This window comes from Mauremys reevesii, linkage group 7 (genome assembly GCF_016161935.1).
Source record: "Mauremys reevesii isolate NIE-2019 linkage group 7, ASM1616193v1, whole genome shotgun sequence".
NCBI classification, from domain to species: Eukaryota; Metazoa; Chordata; order Testudines; family Geoemydidae; genus Mauremys; species Mauremys reevesii.
In genome coordinates this window covers 31364939-31382249 of record NC_052629.1, presented here as the reverse complement: position 1 = coordinate 31382249, position 17311 = coordinate 31364939, and the positions used below count along the sequence as shown (strand labels likewise).

General features: G+C 38.1%; 2 protein-coding genes across 4 annotated transcripts in view; one reads left to right on the top strand and one right to left on the bottom strand.

Annotated features, from left to right (window-relative positions):
* The window catches only part of LOC120368652 (protein FRA10AC1), a 56033-nt gene extending 42597 nt beyond the window's left edge, over nt 1-13436 (top strand). The window contains exons 9-14 of the mRNA XM_039480936.1: nt 1376-1489; nt 3885-3927; nt 6469-6593; nt 7140-7178; nt 9669-9753; nt 12474-13436. Coding sequence (XP_039336870.1) covers nt 1376-1489; nt 3885-3927; nt 6469-6593; nt 7140-7178; nt 9669-9753; nt 12474-12516 — 449 coding nt within the window. The 3' untranslated portion in view covers nt 12517-13436. The remainder of the gene's footprint in view (nt 1-1375; nt 1490-3884; nt 3928-6468; nt 6594-7139; nt 7179-9668; nt 9754-12473) is intronic.
* Nucleotides 13437-13632: 196 nt separating this feature from the next.
* The window catches only part of PDE6C (phosphodiesterase 6C), a 63776-nt gene continuing 60097 nt past the window's right edge, over nt 13633-17311 (bottom strand). For all 3 annotated transcript variants that reach the window (XM_039480934.1, XM_039480935.1, XM_039480932.1), the window contains exon 22: nt 13633-16256. In XM_039480934.1, coding sequence (XP_039336868.1) covers nt 16186-16256 — 71 coding nt within the window. In that variant the 3' untranslated portion in view covers nt 13633-16185. The remainder of the gene's footprint in view (nt 16257-17311) is intronic.

The following is a 17311-nucleotide window of genomic DNA, read 5'->3' as shown; positions in this document are numbered from 1 at the left end:
AGTGCTCTAAAAAAGGCCAGGAAAAAATGGATAATTCTGTATTCAGTACAGGATTTGGATGGTGTGTAGTAAATAAGGCGAGGGACACTAACTGAATGATGAAGAGATAAAAACTACATGAAAAGAATGTTGTGTGTGTAACGTTTGGGTTTGCTGACTGCATGAAATCTTCGGTGTTTTCAGACACCACCTTTAAAAGACGGCTAGTTGGTAATAAAACTGATGCATGTGACTGTTGTCTATGCCTGTGGGGGATTGTGGTTTTTGGAGTCATGAAACATAGTTGTAGCTAACTTCCAAAAAAACTAGCTGTTTTCTATGATACATGGTATAAACTGCTGCTTACTTGTTCCATCTTTATGACCCCTCCAAAAAAAAAAAACCCAACCCCCCACCTTTTTTCTAGTGTAATTAATTTTGAAGCATTATTTAAATGCAAGTTCTATTTTCTTTGTTTCAAGCATTAGCATTACAAGTGGTTTTACACTGCAGAACTGAAGTATTTGAGGACACTGTCAATCCATTGGTTAGCAGCTTAGGCAGAACATTCTGAGGTTAATCTTTCGAAAACAGTACTGGAGGTGAGCCTATTAATACAGATCCTTGTCACCAGCTTGGCGTATGGATGTATCCTCTACCAATTGGGTGTACGTTCTCTGTATTAAGTATGGTATTAGAAACATAGTGGTGACAACAACATTGAATACAAGTACGCTGTTTACGTAATTTTAACATTAGGATTTAATGTAACAAAACCAGAAAGTTCTTAAATAAGTTGTTTCGTACTTTACTCATTATGTTGGGCCTTAATTCTTTTTAAAAATTGTAGAAGAAAAGGAAAACAAAATGTGTCTAGCACACTTTTTTGAAAGCAAATTGCTTGCCAGTAGAACAGGGAAGGAAGCATGCAGGTTAAACAACATTTAGGCTCTTTATTTTTGCACATAACTCATACGTAGTCATTTGGTGTAATTAAAAATGCACACGTGTCTGAAAGGCACCTTCTGATCCATTAGGATATAGGTTGCCTAATGACATTCATTTGATCATTAGCTGGTAGCTTTTCCAAAATGTGGTGGTGGCATTTTTAATTTACTCCTTTCTGCCTGCCCCCAAAATACTTAAAGAGATTAGAGCTGACATGAACTGACCTAATTTGTTAAATTGTTTTTTCTTTGCAAATATTGTGCAATATTAAACAAATAGTGTGTCTATGTCCTTAAAAGTGTTTTTTGCTGCTAGTACATTACCTCTAGACATTACTTTCTACCTTTTTAATGCTTAGTAATGTAAAAAAGGAAGACTGGATATAACAATCTCAAGCCCAAATGACCTAATGATTTAACCATGGTTTGTTCTTTTGGTCTCTTGACAGGCCAGTTTTCCTGTGGAAATAAGCACTGTGATGAGAAAGAAGCACTGAAGAGCTGGGAGGTGAATTTTGGGTACATTGAATATGGTGAAAAGAGGAATGCGCTTGTGAAATTGAGTAAGTCAGCCCCTTCCTATGTTTGGGCTTCAAGCTTATGTAAATACAAATGAAGACTAATATCTTACTATTTAATGATATAATGAAAAACCTAGAAATGGTAGTCATGCTTAGGACAGTAGGCAAGGGGGAAAATAAGTTGTTCATGAAACTTTTGGTTGGACTAGTTACAAATATAATAATGGCTGTGTTTTAGGGAAATCTCTCTCTTTCCAACCTGCGATTGCTTTATTGTCTGAACACTTCTTGCTATCTAGTTTTTAATGCTATAGATTGTTCTAGCAGTATTGTTGTAACACAGCTTCTTCATTTGTTTTTTTAAATAGGAAGACTGACGGCATACATGAAGTTTCAGCACAGCTCATGCTAACCAATTCTGTGGTTAAATAGTCTTTAGGGCTGTCAAACACCTTTTTCAAGAATTAAATTCACTTAATTTTATTTTTAATACTGACATTTTTTAATTTTAGTATTAGTATACCCAATTTTCTTGGACAAGGTTACTGGGCTAGTGGAGGCAGGGGAAACAGTAGATGATGTATATCATGATTTCAGTAAGGTTTTTGACACAGTCCCACATGACATTCTCATAAGCAAACTGGGCGAATGTGGTCTATTCCAGTGCTTCTCAAGCTATCTGATGTGGGGGACTGGCAATTTTTTTCCTATGTGCCAGGGACCGATGCCATATTATTATCCTATTCGACGCTCTTATGAGGAAACTCGCTGTGGACTGGCAGCGGATGGCTCGCGGACCGGCACCGGTCCGCGGACCACCACTTTGAGAAGCATTGGTCCAGATGTAATTACCATAAGGTGGATGCACTACTGGTTGAAGGAATATACTCAAAAGTAGTTATCAATGGTTCGCTGTCAAACTGGGAGGGCCTATCTAGTGGGGTTCTGCAGGGTCAATCCTGGAACCAGTACTATTCAATATTTTCATTAATGGCTTGGATAATGGAGTGGAGAGTATGCTTATAAAATTTGCAAATGATATAAAGATGAGGGTTGTGTGCACTTTGGAGGACAAGATTAGAATTCAAAACTACCTTGACAAATTGGAGAATTGGTCTGAAATCAACCAGATTAAATTCAATAAAGACATGTGCAAAGTAAAACACTTGGCAAGAAAAAATCAAATGCACAACTATAAAATGGAAGTAACTGGCTATGCAGTAGTACTGCTGCAAAGGATCTGGGAGTTATAGTGGACCACAAATTGAATGAGCTAAAAATGTGATGCAGTTGCAAAAAAGGGATAATATCTTTCTGGGGTCTGTTAACAGGAGCGTTGTATGTAAGACATTGGGAGGTAGTTTTGCTGCTCTGTTCAACACTGGTGAGGCGTCAGCTGGAGTATTGTATCCAGTTCTGGGCACCACAGTTTAGGAAAGATGTGGACAAATCAGAGTCCAGAGGAGAGCAAGTTTAGAAACTGTGACCCAAGAGGAAAGGTTAAAAAGACTTGGCATGTTTAGTCTTGAGAAAAGAATACTGGAGGGGGATCTTTTAAGTCTTTAGATATGTTAAGGGCTCTTATAAAGAGGACTGTGATCAATTCTCCATATATGCTGAAGGTAGGACAAGAAACAGTGGGCTTAATCTGCAGCAAGGGAAATTTAGGTTAGATTTTAGGAAAAACTTTATAACTAGAAGGGTAGATAACCTCTAGAATGGGCTTCCAAGAGAGGTGGTGGAATCCGCATCATTGGAGGTTTTTAAGAACAAGTTGGACAAATACCTCTCAGGGTTGGTCTATGACCTCTCAAAGTCCTTTCCAGCCCATTTCTATGATTCTGTGATTTTCCCCCAGAAAATCTTTAACCGCACTAAGGATAATTTTCATCTATTAAGTCCGATCTTATTGAATATGTGTGCATAACAGTATATGGATACATACAAAAAATAATTAAGCTTTTTGTTGTAAATAGTGTGAGAGAAAGGGGTGGGTTTTTTTTTAAATCTTTCTTTTCTTGACTATGGGTCCATCTATACAATAATACTTGCTCTGCGGAGAAGTGTTTGTTTCTTTTAATATGGTCCTAATGTGGTTTGATCCTCCCCACAAAAGCACATCCAAATCATATTATAACATGATCCCCAGAAACAATAAATGCTACTTATTTTTTGTGAACAGTAGTCAGTGCTGAGACTCCCATCTTCCTTCAAAGTGATTCGATACTTTGGAGTCATACCGACAGTTCTATCACATACTATTTTTCCCTTTTTTGAATCCTGGTTATAGCTACGTTGGAATTTTTCTGTTGTAGTAAAAATTAGTGAAATTGAAAGAAATTTATAAAGATAGGGATAACAATGTTGATAATAATTATTAAGTATTTTTATTGAATATGACATTTATATGTTCAAATTGTCTTTTCCCCCCACCCAGGATTGTGTCCACAATGTTCCTGCAAATTAAATTTTCATCACAGGTAAAGGAACCTTTTGAAAAATTCAGATTAAATAATAAATCTATTATGTTTAAACTTATAAGAAAGCTTGGAAGAATGCTGCAAAAATTACTATAACTTTTGTTTATACTGACTTCCTTATCATTTTAATGAAATCGATACTCTAGCATTGCTAATTATATTTTTTTGTGCTAATGAAATTCATAATAAAAGTTGCAACTCAAATTGTAACATTTCTTTTCATTTGCTCATACTTATCTCAAATTTGCTTTTTAGGCTGAACTTTCCAGGCTAGATTTTAGCCCAGAGATTAGTTTTTGGGAAGCTTATGCAAAATCTGCCTAGTGATTTTTTGACTTAGGCAAGCAGGAAAAATGTTTATGCTTTTCCTATTTAAAAATATTGTTATGGGGGTGGGAGTGGAGCTGGAGCTGCAGCTGGACCACAGTGGGACTTGACAGCCAGGCCTGTAGCTGAGTGCAGCTCCGCTCCCGGCCACGCCCCCTGCCTCAGCCCTGGGCCAGGAATGGAGCTGTGGCCAGGAGATGAGGCTGGGGGCGGGGCCGGGGCCAGGAGCATAGCTGAGCTGCAGCCGGGTCGCAGTTGGGGCTGGCAGCAGGGCCCCTGCCTGGGTGCAAGGCTGTGCTGAGGGCCGGCAGACAGGCCACTGGCCGGGTGAGGTGCCGCATTGAGGCTGGGGACGGGGCCAGGTGTGGGGCTGGGTGTGGGCAGGGTTGAAGCAGAGCTGGGAGTGAGGCAGGGCGGGGTGGCTCTCCATCCTCCCTCCCACCCCAGTAGGGGCTGGCCCATGCCCACCCGAATGTTCCTCTAGGGGGGAATGACCCACAGTTGGGGGACCTCTGGTCTATGGGATTGGTGCATTCTTCATGCCGTCTATCCAGTGGCCCTTCATTTAGTAGGGGAGAGCAATGTGTTGGCAGATCATCTCAGCAGAGACCGTTTTCAGATGTATGTGAGGTCTCTGAAGGACCAGGTAGTACAGAGATTTTCTCCAGCTGGGGTCAGCCCAGTACAGACCTATTTGTGATCAGGTTCAACAAAAAGTGTGATCTTCTATTTTGTTCCAGAGCAGGAAAGGAGAGTCAGTCTATCTTGGATGCTTTCCTAGTGTTTTGGGGAAAGGACCTTCTGTATACTTCCATTTTCCATTAATTCAGAAGGTGGTGAGGAAGATAAAACAGGTCAGGGCAAAGGTGATTTCAATTGCGCCACCAGTGGTACATGGACCTGCGTCAGCTGTTGGAGGGAGACCACAAACTGCTTCCCTTATCCCTTTGTCTCTTGCTGCAGCAGCATGGCAGGATTGTTTATCCTGATCATCAGTCTCTCCATTCCTGGGCACTTGGGATTTGATGAATGTAGAACAATCTTGTTCCTTGTTGGTTCAAAATGTATTACTTAATTCTAGAAAGCAAGTAGTGAAATCAAAGTTATTACCTGAAATGAGTTAGATTTGTTTTTTAGTTGCAAGGCAAATCTGTCTCACCAATTACAGCTTGTATTCTGGGTATATTGGAGTATTTGGTGTATTTAAAGTCTGAGTGATTATCTAATTCTTCTTTAAGAGTTTATTTGGTGGCTCTTTCATTTTATCATGTTTTGGGTTTTATCATACGGGTTTTAGTGTATCTGCTATTTCCAAATGTATTAAATAATGTATCTTTGAATGTGACAAATTAGCAGCAGTGCCTGTGCCTACTGTTGTGAGATTTCTTTCTGCTAGGGCAGTGGCAGCATCTTTTGCTTGTCTTAAACGTTTCTCTGTTGTGGAAATCTGTAAGGCTCCTACTTGGAAGTCAGACCATATGACTAGTAAACATTATGCTTTATATTTGGCTTCAAGAGCAGATGCTAGATTAGATGGAATAGTGCCTCAATCATTGTTTAATTAGGACTCTGTCCCCTTCTCCTGAGTTTTCAGCACTGCTTGCCAGACTACCCTTAAGTGGAAATATGCAGAACCACTCAAAGAAGAAATTAAGGTTACTTGTAACTGGAATTCTTGAGATGACTCTGTATGTTCACTCATCCCGCCCATCTTCCCCTCTTTCTCAGAGTCCTATCTTGGTTTCTCTCGGTTGTGGTAGAAGGAACTGAGGCGGGAGAGGGCTCAATGCCTCCTTATATAGTGTTGCCCTTAATCAGTGTTTGAAGATGCTGAGGGAAGGGATAGGAGGGGGAACACATGGTCTCTAATGGGCACTACTTAAAGAAGGTTCTACCATTAGGATGCACTGGTTGGTGCATTACCCGTAAGTGTGAATATACAGTCATTGCAAATGTATACTTACTTATACATTACTTATACATTGTATAAGTAAGTAACCTTCATTTTAGCTTTTCCTACCTTTTTGTGTTCAGATGTACGGCCTTAAGTTAACAGTAATATTTTTTGCCTTAGACATTCATTTTAAATGTTTAATCTGTAATAAACAAATGTTGGAAGTAGTATATCTTTTGACTGGGCTTGATTTCTGATACCTTTTTTGTTGCTTGAAGAGTACATTTGCAGAACTTATGCATTCATTTTTTATTATAAAGGAGGAGAGAAGTCAAACCAAACAAGAAAAGACAGAGAACAGAACAAAACTCTGAAGACCCCAAAAGTAAGAAGTCAAGATTATCTCATTCAGAAAAACACAGATCTAAGAGAAATAAACAGAAAGGTAAAATAAGTTTTTAAACTCTCTCTATTTTTAAATATTAAATACAAATATTGAGTGTTTAATCTTATCAAAGTGAGAGATACATTTATGTTTCTGGATTTCAATGGCTCACTAACTGGATTGTCAGGGGAAAGAGAAAGGGGATGAATTTCTAATGATTCATAGACAGGAAGAGCCTTCAGAGTAATATACTATTTGAAGAAAGAATTGTCCAAACAAAGGGAAGCAGAATTCCAAAAAGAGTGCTGAAGTGTTTGGTTCCATGTGGCTCTGGGGTTGCAAGCCTTTTGGTAACCTAAGATAACCTTTTTGACATCACAGATACGGGGATAACATATGTTACCTCAAACTGATGACCTATTTTGTAGAAAAATAATCCCTTTTACTTAAATGTTTGCCTTATTGTGTGTGTGTGTGTGTGTGTGTGTGTGTGTGAGTGAGAGAGGGGGGGGGATTTATTAGGTAAGTGTACGCTTGTAAAACATGTTAAAATAGTGCATAGAACCAAGGTAAACTAAATGTTTTTAAATGGCTGTTTCTTTTCAGATCAAGTTTCCTCAGATGATTCAGATGATTTTGATAACGGTAAATTATTCAAAGGACTTCCTAAATTTTTGAACTAAAAGCTTGTATGTTATTTCCAATTAATTTGTCCTTGGGTTCAGTTCTATTCATCAGCAGTTTTGGTCTTTTGACACAATTATTTTAAATATTGTTTATGAAATACTGTAGGAAGAGAAGCAAACATAAGATATATCAAACAAAAAAGAGATTGATTTAAATCAGTGATTCTCAACCAAGGGTATATGTATTTTTGGGGGTACACAAAGGTCTTCCGGGAGGTACATCAACTCGTCTCGATATTTGCCTAGTGTTACAACAGGCTACAGAAAAAGTACTAGCTAAGTCAGTACAAACTAAAATTTCATACAGACAATGACTTGTTTATGCTGCTCTATATACTATACACTGAAATGTAAGTACAATATTTATGTTCCAATTGATTTATTTTATCATTATATGGTAAAAATAAGAAAGTAAGGAATTTTTCAGTAATAGTGTGTTGCGATACTTTTGTATTTTTGTCTGGTTTTGGAAGCAAGTAGTTTTTAAGCGAGGTGAAAATTGGACGTACGCAAAACAGATCAGATTCCTGAAAGGGGTACAATAGACTGGAAAGATTGAGAGCCACTGATGTAAATGCATAGGAAGGATAGGTGAAGGATACTTGGCAGGAATCCTTTTCAAGTTTATGGAAGGAAGAAAAATGATGGAATCTAGGAAGGAGAAGATAATAGAAGAATAGTAATACTAGGAAAAATAGTTAAAGAATTGGGTTAAATTTGTGCAAGAAAGACTGTAAGGGTGAAAACAAATATTACTCTGCTAATCACTGTAGGGGCGAGAGAGGTACGTGAGGCATGTATATCTATATAGAGACACTATATAATAGTAAGTTATCTGTAACCTCAGAATAAATTATTAGAGAGCAGTGTGAGGGAGGTACCTTGCCCAATATGCTCTAAACCAAAGTCCATTCCAGTTCCCACCCACAGTACTTCATAGAGCCACCTGCTACAGTAAGCAGAGATCAGTGGCTGATCCTAGCAGTCCTAGTTGCTGCTTTGGCAATGGCATTCTCTGCTCCTCACTAATTCTGCTCCCCAATGTCTGTTTTATTATGCCTCTGGGCCTCCTACTTTCTTGTTGTAGAGTGTCTGGAAAAGACTGTTAGTTTCTGTTTACCAGCCCTCCTTAAATAGAAGATTTGGGGATCCTACCAGACCCTCACTTCCCTGCCAGGCAAAGAGAGTCCTGGAGTAGTTCCCTCTCTCCACAATGGAAGACTTTGGGCTGCCCCCTGGTGCTGCCAGAAAGGAGCCATAGGGAGCAATTGGGGGAGGTGGGTTAGGGCTAAAGGTCCATAACCTCCCCTCCCCCCCCATTTTTTTTTAAATTACATTGTACAGTTACAAACTATTACATGTTTTTTGAGGTTGAAGATATAAAGTGTTAGGTGTTTAAGAGGCTGAGGCAAAATCTGTTAATTTCTCTACATTATTACAGTTTATAATTTAGTTGACATAAATCAGCATGTAAATAGAAATTGAATAGTTGATTCCTTTTTTATTACCATGATTCAAAACACTATATTACTGTAATTTTAGATGCTCACGTTGATCTCTGCTGGTGAGGTTAGAACACATGAGCTGTAAGGTCCTGAAATTGCTACTATGCCTCTAATTTTCTGTATTATATCTTTGCTCTTAGATAGAAGGGAGATTATAATTCTGTTCCCCTACTCTTTGAGGTTCTGTATGCCAACATGGACCACATGCAGCATTTCTTTGTTTAGTTTTAGGAGCAAAGTGCTAACATTGTTGATACAAGGATCAGTGTTCTGGAGCAGAGTCCAACAGAAAGGCATTAGAGGCACCATACCAAATCAATAGGGCTTTTAAAAACAAATGCTGTAATGTAAAAATTTTAGCTGGCAAGCAGAAATGATTGTCAGATGCATTTGCCATAACTGTTACGTTTTGGGCAAAAGATGAGTTGATAGAGTTTCATTTCTGTGCAGACTTGAAAGTCCTCTATATAATAACTTATTTTAATTAATTGTAGAAAAAATGTGGAGGACAACCTTAAAAATGAAAGAATATCAGCTAATAATGAAAAATGTGTGCAGTCTACCAATATGGGACAATCATCTTGAAAACTGGACCCTGACAGCTGGATTGAACACTATTCTCTCATGTTTTTCATGTCTCTTTTTTAATAATAAATATTTCATTTTAAGATAGAAAACAATAAATTTCTTTTATTGATTTCCCTTCTTAAGGTTGCACGTACCATGAGATATGTATTAGGGAGACAGCTGCACATTTATATGAAAAGCAATTTGCAAAAAAAAATCCCATTCACCCCTCACCCCTTCCCCCCTCCCAAAAAAAAAATTTCTCACGTTTAAAGTTGTACTTTGACTCAGAGGTTAGACTTGCCAATAGTGCCATGTAAAATTTGAAAAAAAATTGAAAATTAATTTTCTTAAGATGTTTTAATAATATTTAACAGACCCAGATGACAGTGAAGAGCAAGATGTTCCTTCAGACGCTGACTTTTGGAAGGGTCCTCTACAGGAGACAGATGAAAAATCACGGTTAGTTCTGATACCAGTAGCTTGTATATCTTGCAATAGTTATGCCTACTCAAAAATCATGTGGCTGTATGCATCTTTTCAGGATTTATGATGATTATTCCAACACTGAAAATCAATCCCAAATCTCCTTCCCTTCACCACACCCAAGTATATATCCTTAGGAGAGGAAGTGTATGAAACTTGGAGAAATCCTCCCCTCAAGCCAGGGAGCTGCTCCAGTCCTGCTACTGCAGCCTCAGAACTACAGTAGCCTCTGTTTTGCTTGCCATCCCCTCTGAACCTTCACCTCTGTAGAAAGGAAGGTGACTCCACTTAGTCATTGATTCACTGGCTCTTCCCTGCTCTTCCTCTGCCCCACCTGTTACCCTGGGCCTTTGCAGCGTTGTGGAAGGACCTGCCCCAGGCCTGGGCTCCATGATGTAATGGACATCCACACCCCTTGAGGGGATTCTTATGGCCATAATTTGCTCCTTTGCATTTTTTTCACCAGTAAATGATTCGGAATATTTACACAATGGGAAGTAATTTGATTTCTGTTAAGAGAATACCTCCCATTTACTTGCTTTTAAACCAGTAACAAAATAAAATTGGGGATTTTTGCTTTAGATCGTTTAAAAATAACACCTTCATTGGACACTACTTAAACAAAAAGCACCAATAACACAACTTATATTTTGAAGAGTGGGAAGAGAATTGCTTTGTAGCATAAAATTGCTGTGCATGTATGTATCCAACCTTTCCCAAAATAGGAATTTATTTAGGATCCAGTGCTGGTCTTATTCCTCAGATGTCCTGCTACTCTTTGCTCATTCAGGAAGAACTAAGGACCTGATTTCATTTCAAACAAACTATTCAAACTGTATTTGAATTTTTTTCAAATTTTTGGCCAAACTTTACTTGAAGTCAATCTATTCTTGAAATACATTAGAGGAAATAACTACCTCAATGCAGGTCAGCTCACAAGGGGGTCAGTCATATCCTACCCCCACTCCATGGGAATAACGACATAAAAAGTAGCAGAACTGTCATAGTTCTCCTATGTGGTGAGGCAGTCATTGAGAAGCCATGCAAGGAGACACTACACCTACTACATACCATGGAGCAGTGCTCAGCAGCACCTTTCTCCATATCAACTTGCAAGTATTGTAGTGAGGCAATCTGCCACTATACGGATACAGAGCCCTGCTCAGATACAAAATCTATATCCGTGGATATAAATCGGGTATCCGTGGAGCTGCAGGGCTTGATCGGGAACTGCAGTGGCAAAAGCAGCAGCATGTAGGCTGCCTCTTGCAGGAGCCAACACCCCATGCGGGAAGCTCTTCTAACGTGGCTGTACTGCCTCCAGCCCCGCCCACTGGGGTGGGCACCAGGTTCACTGGCAGCTGTCCCTAGTCGCACTAGTGTGTGCAAGCAGCTCGCAGACTCCTGGACAGGAGCTGCAGACCACTGCGTGGAAGGGATTCCTTTCTGGGAGGTACAAGCTGCTTGCACGCACTAGTGCAACCAGGGACAGCTGCCAGTGAGGCTGGTGCCTGCCTCAGTGAGCGGGGCTGGGGGCGTTACAACCATGCTGGAGGACCTGCCAGCGCGGGGCTCTGGCTCCTGTGAGCGGCAGCCCGACATGCTGCTGCTTTTGCTGCTGCGGTTCTTGGTAGAGCCCTGTAGCTCTGCAGATACCCAATTTATATTCACGGATATCCGCACCCACAGATATAGGTTTTGGATCCGCGCAGGGCTCTACAGATACACGTGAAAAGACACCTCCTTCCCACTACTACAGCTTCATGGGCTTTAGAAACAGCCAGAGAGTGATGGTGTCTGTCTGAGGTGATGTTACTTGTACAAAACCCTATTTGCATACTTACTCAGCTAGAGATATTAATAGAAAAATGCCCTAAAAAGCTGTTGTTGGGCTTGCAGAGCCACAAACTCCAGGATACTTATTTCATTGGAAAAGATGAAAACCAAATCTAATCCTCCTTGATTCCCAAAGCCATTTAGTGCTAAGGCAGGAGAGGTGAGATTGTAGACAATAGATATAAAGAGAAATGTAGCAGATCTCCTGAAACCTCAGACAGATAAACTGTGTCCTCTTCCCTTATTTTTTAGAGATAGTTGTCTGTAAATGTTGGATTATTATTGAGGGCAAGCATAACTTTGTTTTAATTATATTGGTTCTACTCACTCAAGAGAAAATAACCTTTGATCATTTATATACTGTACACTCCCTAATATTTATTAAGAGTAATGTCATGCCAAAATAATTTAATTATTAGGAGTATTTCCTAAATATCAAAACACTGCTTCAGTCAGAAAGAGGAGGAAATGGAAGAAAATAGAAATGTAGTGTACCTCATGTGCATGGCTTTTAACTGGTTCTTCTTATGGGGCGGGAGGGATAGCTCAGTGGTTTGAGCATTGGCTCAGTGGTTTGAGCATTGGCCTGCTAAACCCAGGGTTGTGAGCTCAATCCTTGAGGAGGCCACTTGGGGATCTGAGGCAAAAATTGGTCCTGCTAGTGAAGGCAGGGGGCTGGACTCGATGACCTTTGAAGGTCCCTTCCAGTTCTAGGAGATGGGTATATCTCCAATAATTAAATAACCAGAAATCTCACCAAACTTTTGTAGCACAAGGAATAAAGACTGTGTGGCTACAGATAAAAAGCCCTACATCTGCTACTCACATATTTTAATAATAATATTTGATTTTTCTTTCAGGGAGGAAGAGTTTGATGAGTATTTTCAAGACTTGTTTCTCTGAAACTCCATATGGAAACCTAGATTAACTTCTTCTTGAATTATCATGATTCATATCTGACTCCCAAATCAGATTTAGGAATCAATATATATTTTTTTCTATAAAAATTCCATTAAAGGCACTGCTCCTACAATTGACTGTCCATGGACACATACCACTGCTTGCATAGAGCATCACTGATTTCACTGGGACATGCCTGTGTTTGGTCAGTTGCAGGATTGGGGCATAAGCAATTTCTCTTGGAAGATGATAGATACCCTGTACATTAATGAAGAAGGATATATAACATACCTGGTTATAATTTATTTTCAGCTGAGTGCATTGTAAAGTACAAATCTAAAAAATGATAGAAGACTCTGCACATTAATCTCAAAAGAGGGTGACAAGGAGACATATCAGAATGAAGTTTACTGATAGAGTGCAGTGTTTTCACAACGATCAGATGCATGAAGTACTTTCTTCCATGCTGCGCTTTCTAGTTACTTGTTTTAAAGGCGTATTCTAGTTGACTCCCTGTTCTGTATTTACCACTAAACTCTTTAATAAAATATGTATAGTTCTCTCTTAAATCTATTAAACCATGCAGCAAAGTGTTCGTGGATTCAAATTAATCAGTCACCCAGTGTTTAAGACTCAAACATCTGTATGTGTAAATCTTTTTGAAATATTGATACCGAAGTTTCCGATCCTATAAAACTTACATTTTGCTTGGCCTAAGTAAATCTTTTCTTCCTAAAATTGATGATGATGTTTTCTTTAATTTTTTGTAAGCATTAGTTCACTGTTGCCCTCCTCATTTTAAGTCTTTATTTTAAATGTTGTTTGATTGCCAGTCCCATGGACACTCCACTAGTAGTTTGGGATGTTAGTTTCTCACATTTGTTTTAATAAATAAGGTACGTGGTTTGCCTCTGGGAAACGTATATATGGCTTATGCGTTATCTGTGGTTTCTGATCTCCATAGCAGTGAATGAAGGGTAATCCTACTTTAAAGGGTAATCCTGAGCATACAAAACAAGAACATATAGTAACACTTGAGACTTACTCGTTTTTTTCCTATTCAAATTGCAGCATAACTTTAAATTCATTTTATTGTATGTTTCCAAAGAAACAGTCTGCACAAGATTAATTACAGTGGACATTCCTTTTCCAATGGAAGACTACTTGAGCTACATAAAATACATTTGTGTTACCATAGTATGGAATGAAATTTACATTTTAAACAGTCTCGGTAAAATTAATGGTTTATAAAATACTGTCTGCATTTTTGAAAGCTGAAACCTTAATTGGATGAATCATTCACGCATTAGATGCCATATAACAAAGTACTTGGTATAGACAACATAATTGCAGACATGGTTGTAATATATCCATGAACATGTTATTACATGTGCATGATTTATGTGTATATCAACATATCTCTATTTACATTTAGTATTACTTAACATAATTACAATTTTAACAGTTCATACATACAGAATGGATGACAGTACGGAGACACATTTAAGTTGTCCTTGAATAACAAGTAAAGGTAGCCTTGTGTGTGTGAAGTCTTCTTTAGGTAAGAAGATGGATTTAAAGGTTAATTCTTTGTCATCTTGCAAGCTTGGTTGGGAGCCAAATCCAATCTGCAGCAATCAGCTTAAGTCTGTGTAACTTGTCTGTAGGGCTTTAGTAGAGTCTGTTGCTATATTTGCTGCTGCAAATACTGTAGAATAGGCATGTATTTTGGATACCTAACTCTTCTCTGGGCCTTCACAATGCAGTTATAAAATGGTACAATATACATATTAAATACATTGCCTCATTTAACATATTTTGAATTAAAAGTAGATGATAAAAGCAAACTTGGTATTTCCTCATAGCTACATTTATTACAGAAAATAATACATTATATCCAGTTTTATGGCATTTTTAAGTCTGCATAAATATTTGGCCCATTAATACATTAAAGATATAACAAATGGGAATATTTTTGTGGAAGAATGTTTTATTTCTCATTATAGTTGCACAGTATCTGTGTCTTGTGTATGTTAGAACATTTTGAAATCATTTTTTATAAAAATGCTGGAAGGATATGGGGAAAGAGAAGGGAGAATGTAGTTCAGCATGCCATGTATACAGCCTAATTTGGGTGTTACCTGTGCACATTTAGAAAGAATAGTGTTGTAATGTATGGAGATACAAAATCAGAGACTTATTAATGGAGCATTGGTCAGTAACTGCACATCACAATTGAAGAGAAAATTCTGAAATGTTTTTCTCCTGCACTTTGTAGGGAAACTTAATATACAGTAAAAATATTCATCATGGGGCAAATATTCCCCCTGCCTCTGTCGGTTTTAGATTCCCTTCAAGCAATAGAACCCATACATTCCTGTTTTCTGGGGGAAAGGAAGGGTGGCAGGATTCGGGGAGCCTGCACACGGGGAGAATAATCTGTGCATTGCAGGACCATCCTTAATACTTCTGCACTGTTAGATTTGGAATTGGGTCCAATGGATACTCTGGAATATGAATTTTATACATAAATCCACTGGTCATTCCCCTTTCCCCACCTATGGGAATGGCAGACACTCCAGACCAAGAGCGGAAGAGTGGCTGTGGAAAGCTCCATTGCCATTCTTTATACTTGCTTACAAAGAGACCATTAATGCACAGGCTAGCTTCCTAGGGTGTGACTAGGGGAGGATTTCTGAAGACAGTGTTTTTTCTCTAATCTTGTTGGGGCAAATTCAGTGATTCTGAAATACCAGACAAATGTATTTGTTATTCTGTCCAAAAATGTTGTATCCGCATTTCATACACCTTTTAAGACATTTGAACATATAGTCCTGCTCAAGGGATATTGGTGTAGATCCTTTGATAAATTCTTCATTCTAAATAAAAAGCTTACAGTTCTTATGGCTGCATTTCGGTTTTATGTAAAGAGACAATTTTTGTTTATATAGGATGTCAGGTTCATGAGCCATTAGCAGATAAATAATGGGCAGAATTGTGTACTTATGGAGAAGGGAACGGTTTCTCCAAAGCCACTGCTGCAATTACAGATTGACAGTGGTAGCTTCAGGGGGCCATGGGCCTGATTTTGTAGACACAGGACTGATGCTAGTGGTTAGGTCTTCTGAAGTGGTGGAAGGGACAACTCCAGGATTGTATCTAGAATTGAGGATGCAGGAATGGGATATAGTTCAGTCCGGATGAAAGAAATAAACATAATATAAAAATGTAATGCTATGAGTTATGAAATTGTCTGCAATGTTTGGTTTCTGGTATGTACAAGTTAGATCTTGTGATACGAAATTACTGGTTGTAATCTATCGTTAAAAATCATTTATAGTTTTCTGCACAGTCTGCAGCATTTATACATTTTAATAAAAATACTGTATATAAATTGAGTGACAAGAAACAATACCAAGAATTGAACTCATAATCAACTCATTTTGCCCCATAATTCATGTTTTCTAGTTTTCAATGGATTCTGCCTCTTTTATGGCATTAGTAATGACACTGAATAGATGGCAGTTGTTTAAGAGGATTATTTGGCCTATGCTACCCTATGCTTTGCAGAAATCCACTGAGGCTTGTTGAAGTTGTTTCTAGATTGTTTGTTTTATTTTTCCTGTAGCAGAAACATAGACTTTGAGATTCTTTTAGTGCCATTGAAATGCATTACAAAATTATACATGTTTTGGATTTGCCATCATCATCTCCGCCACCTCCACCTTTCGCTGCGTCTTCAGCTAATAAAAAGCAGAAAAGGAATATGAATAATGAGCGAATTCCTTTCATTTTACTAAGCTTCATTTTTTGCTTTATAAATGTTAATTTTGTGACAAGCATTTTAATTTTATTCTATAACGCAAGTGTGTTTGTCCACTTGAAAACTGAACACACTTTCAGGATTTATATATATTTTTTGATTAATATTGAACAACCAAACTGTTGACAAATGGTGCAGTAGTTAATATCAGCATTTATCAATGGACAAACACACACTGAACCACTTTTACTGGAAAGTTTCAGCAATTATGTAAACTTAATCCTGTCCCTCTCCATCCTACCACCACAACTGAATAATGAAAGCCTGCAAAGGGAGTAAACTCTTGGATCAATTATAATCTTTGAGACTACTGGGGGGAGAGGGGTATGGAAACTTTCACTTAAGTGTTGATTATGATTATATAAACTTTTATCTAGAAATCTGTTTCCAATCAAGAGAGGTACTTTTTTGTATGTTCAATAACTGCTGTCACTAGCAGTGTTAACATCTCTCTCAAATGATTCCACAGGTTTTTATTGGTCTAAGTTCTGATCTGTTCAGTATAGTAACTTGTTTTCAGATTCATTTTAAGTTGACATACCAATATTAGAATTAAAACTTACATTTGAAAGCTGTGGATCACCATGTTACTAGGTTATTTTCGACCCTTTCCACCTGCATTAAAACATGTCACATGATCAGTGCCCTACCCTCTGAAATTTGTGGATATAATTAACAGTATGATATTAAATATAATTTGTTTTAATTTTATAATATCTTGTCCTGTTTATTTTCTGTTCTGAACTTTCCACTGTCGTGGTTCAGCAAATATGTTTATTTTCTGTTTTGTCTGACAAATGGTTAGACAAGGAGATGGTATAACCAGGTCAGTGTGATCTAGGGAAATGGCTGTATTTCAACATATGTATCTCTGAATAGTTTGTATGAAGCAATTTAACAAACCCACAACCAACTATTTGAAACGGAGAAGAATTTTTAAAACTCTACAAAAATTAAACCATTGACCTGTTCTGT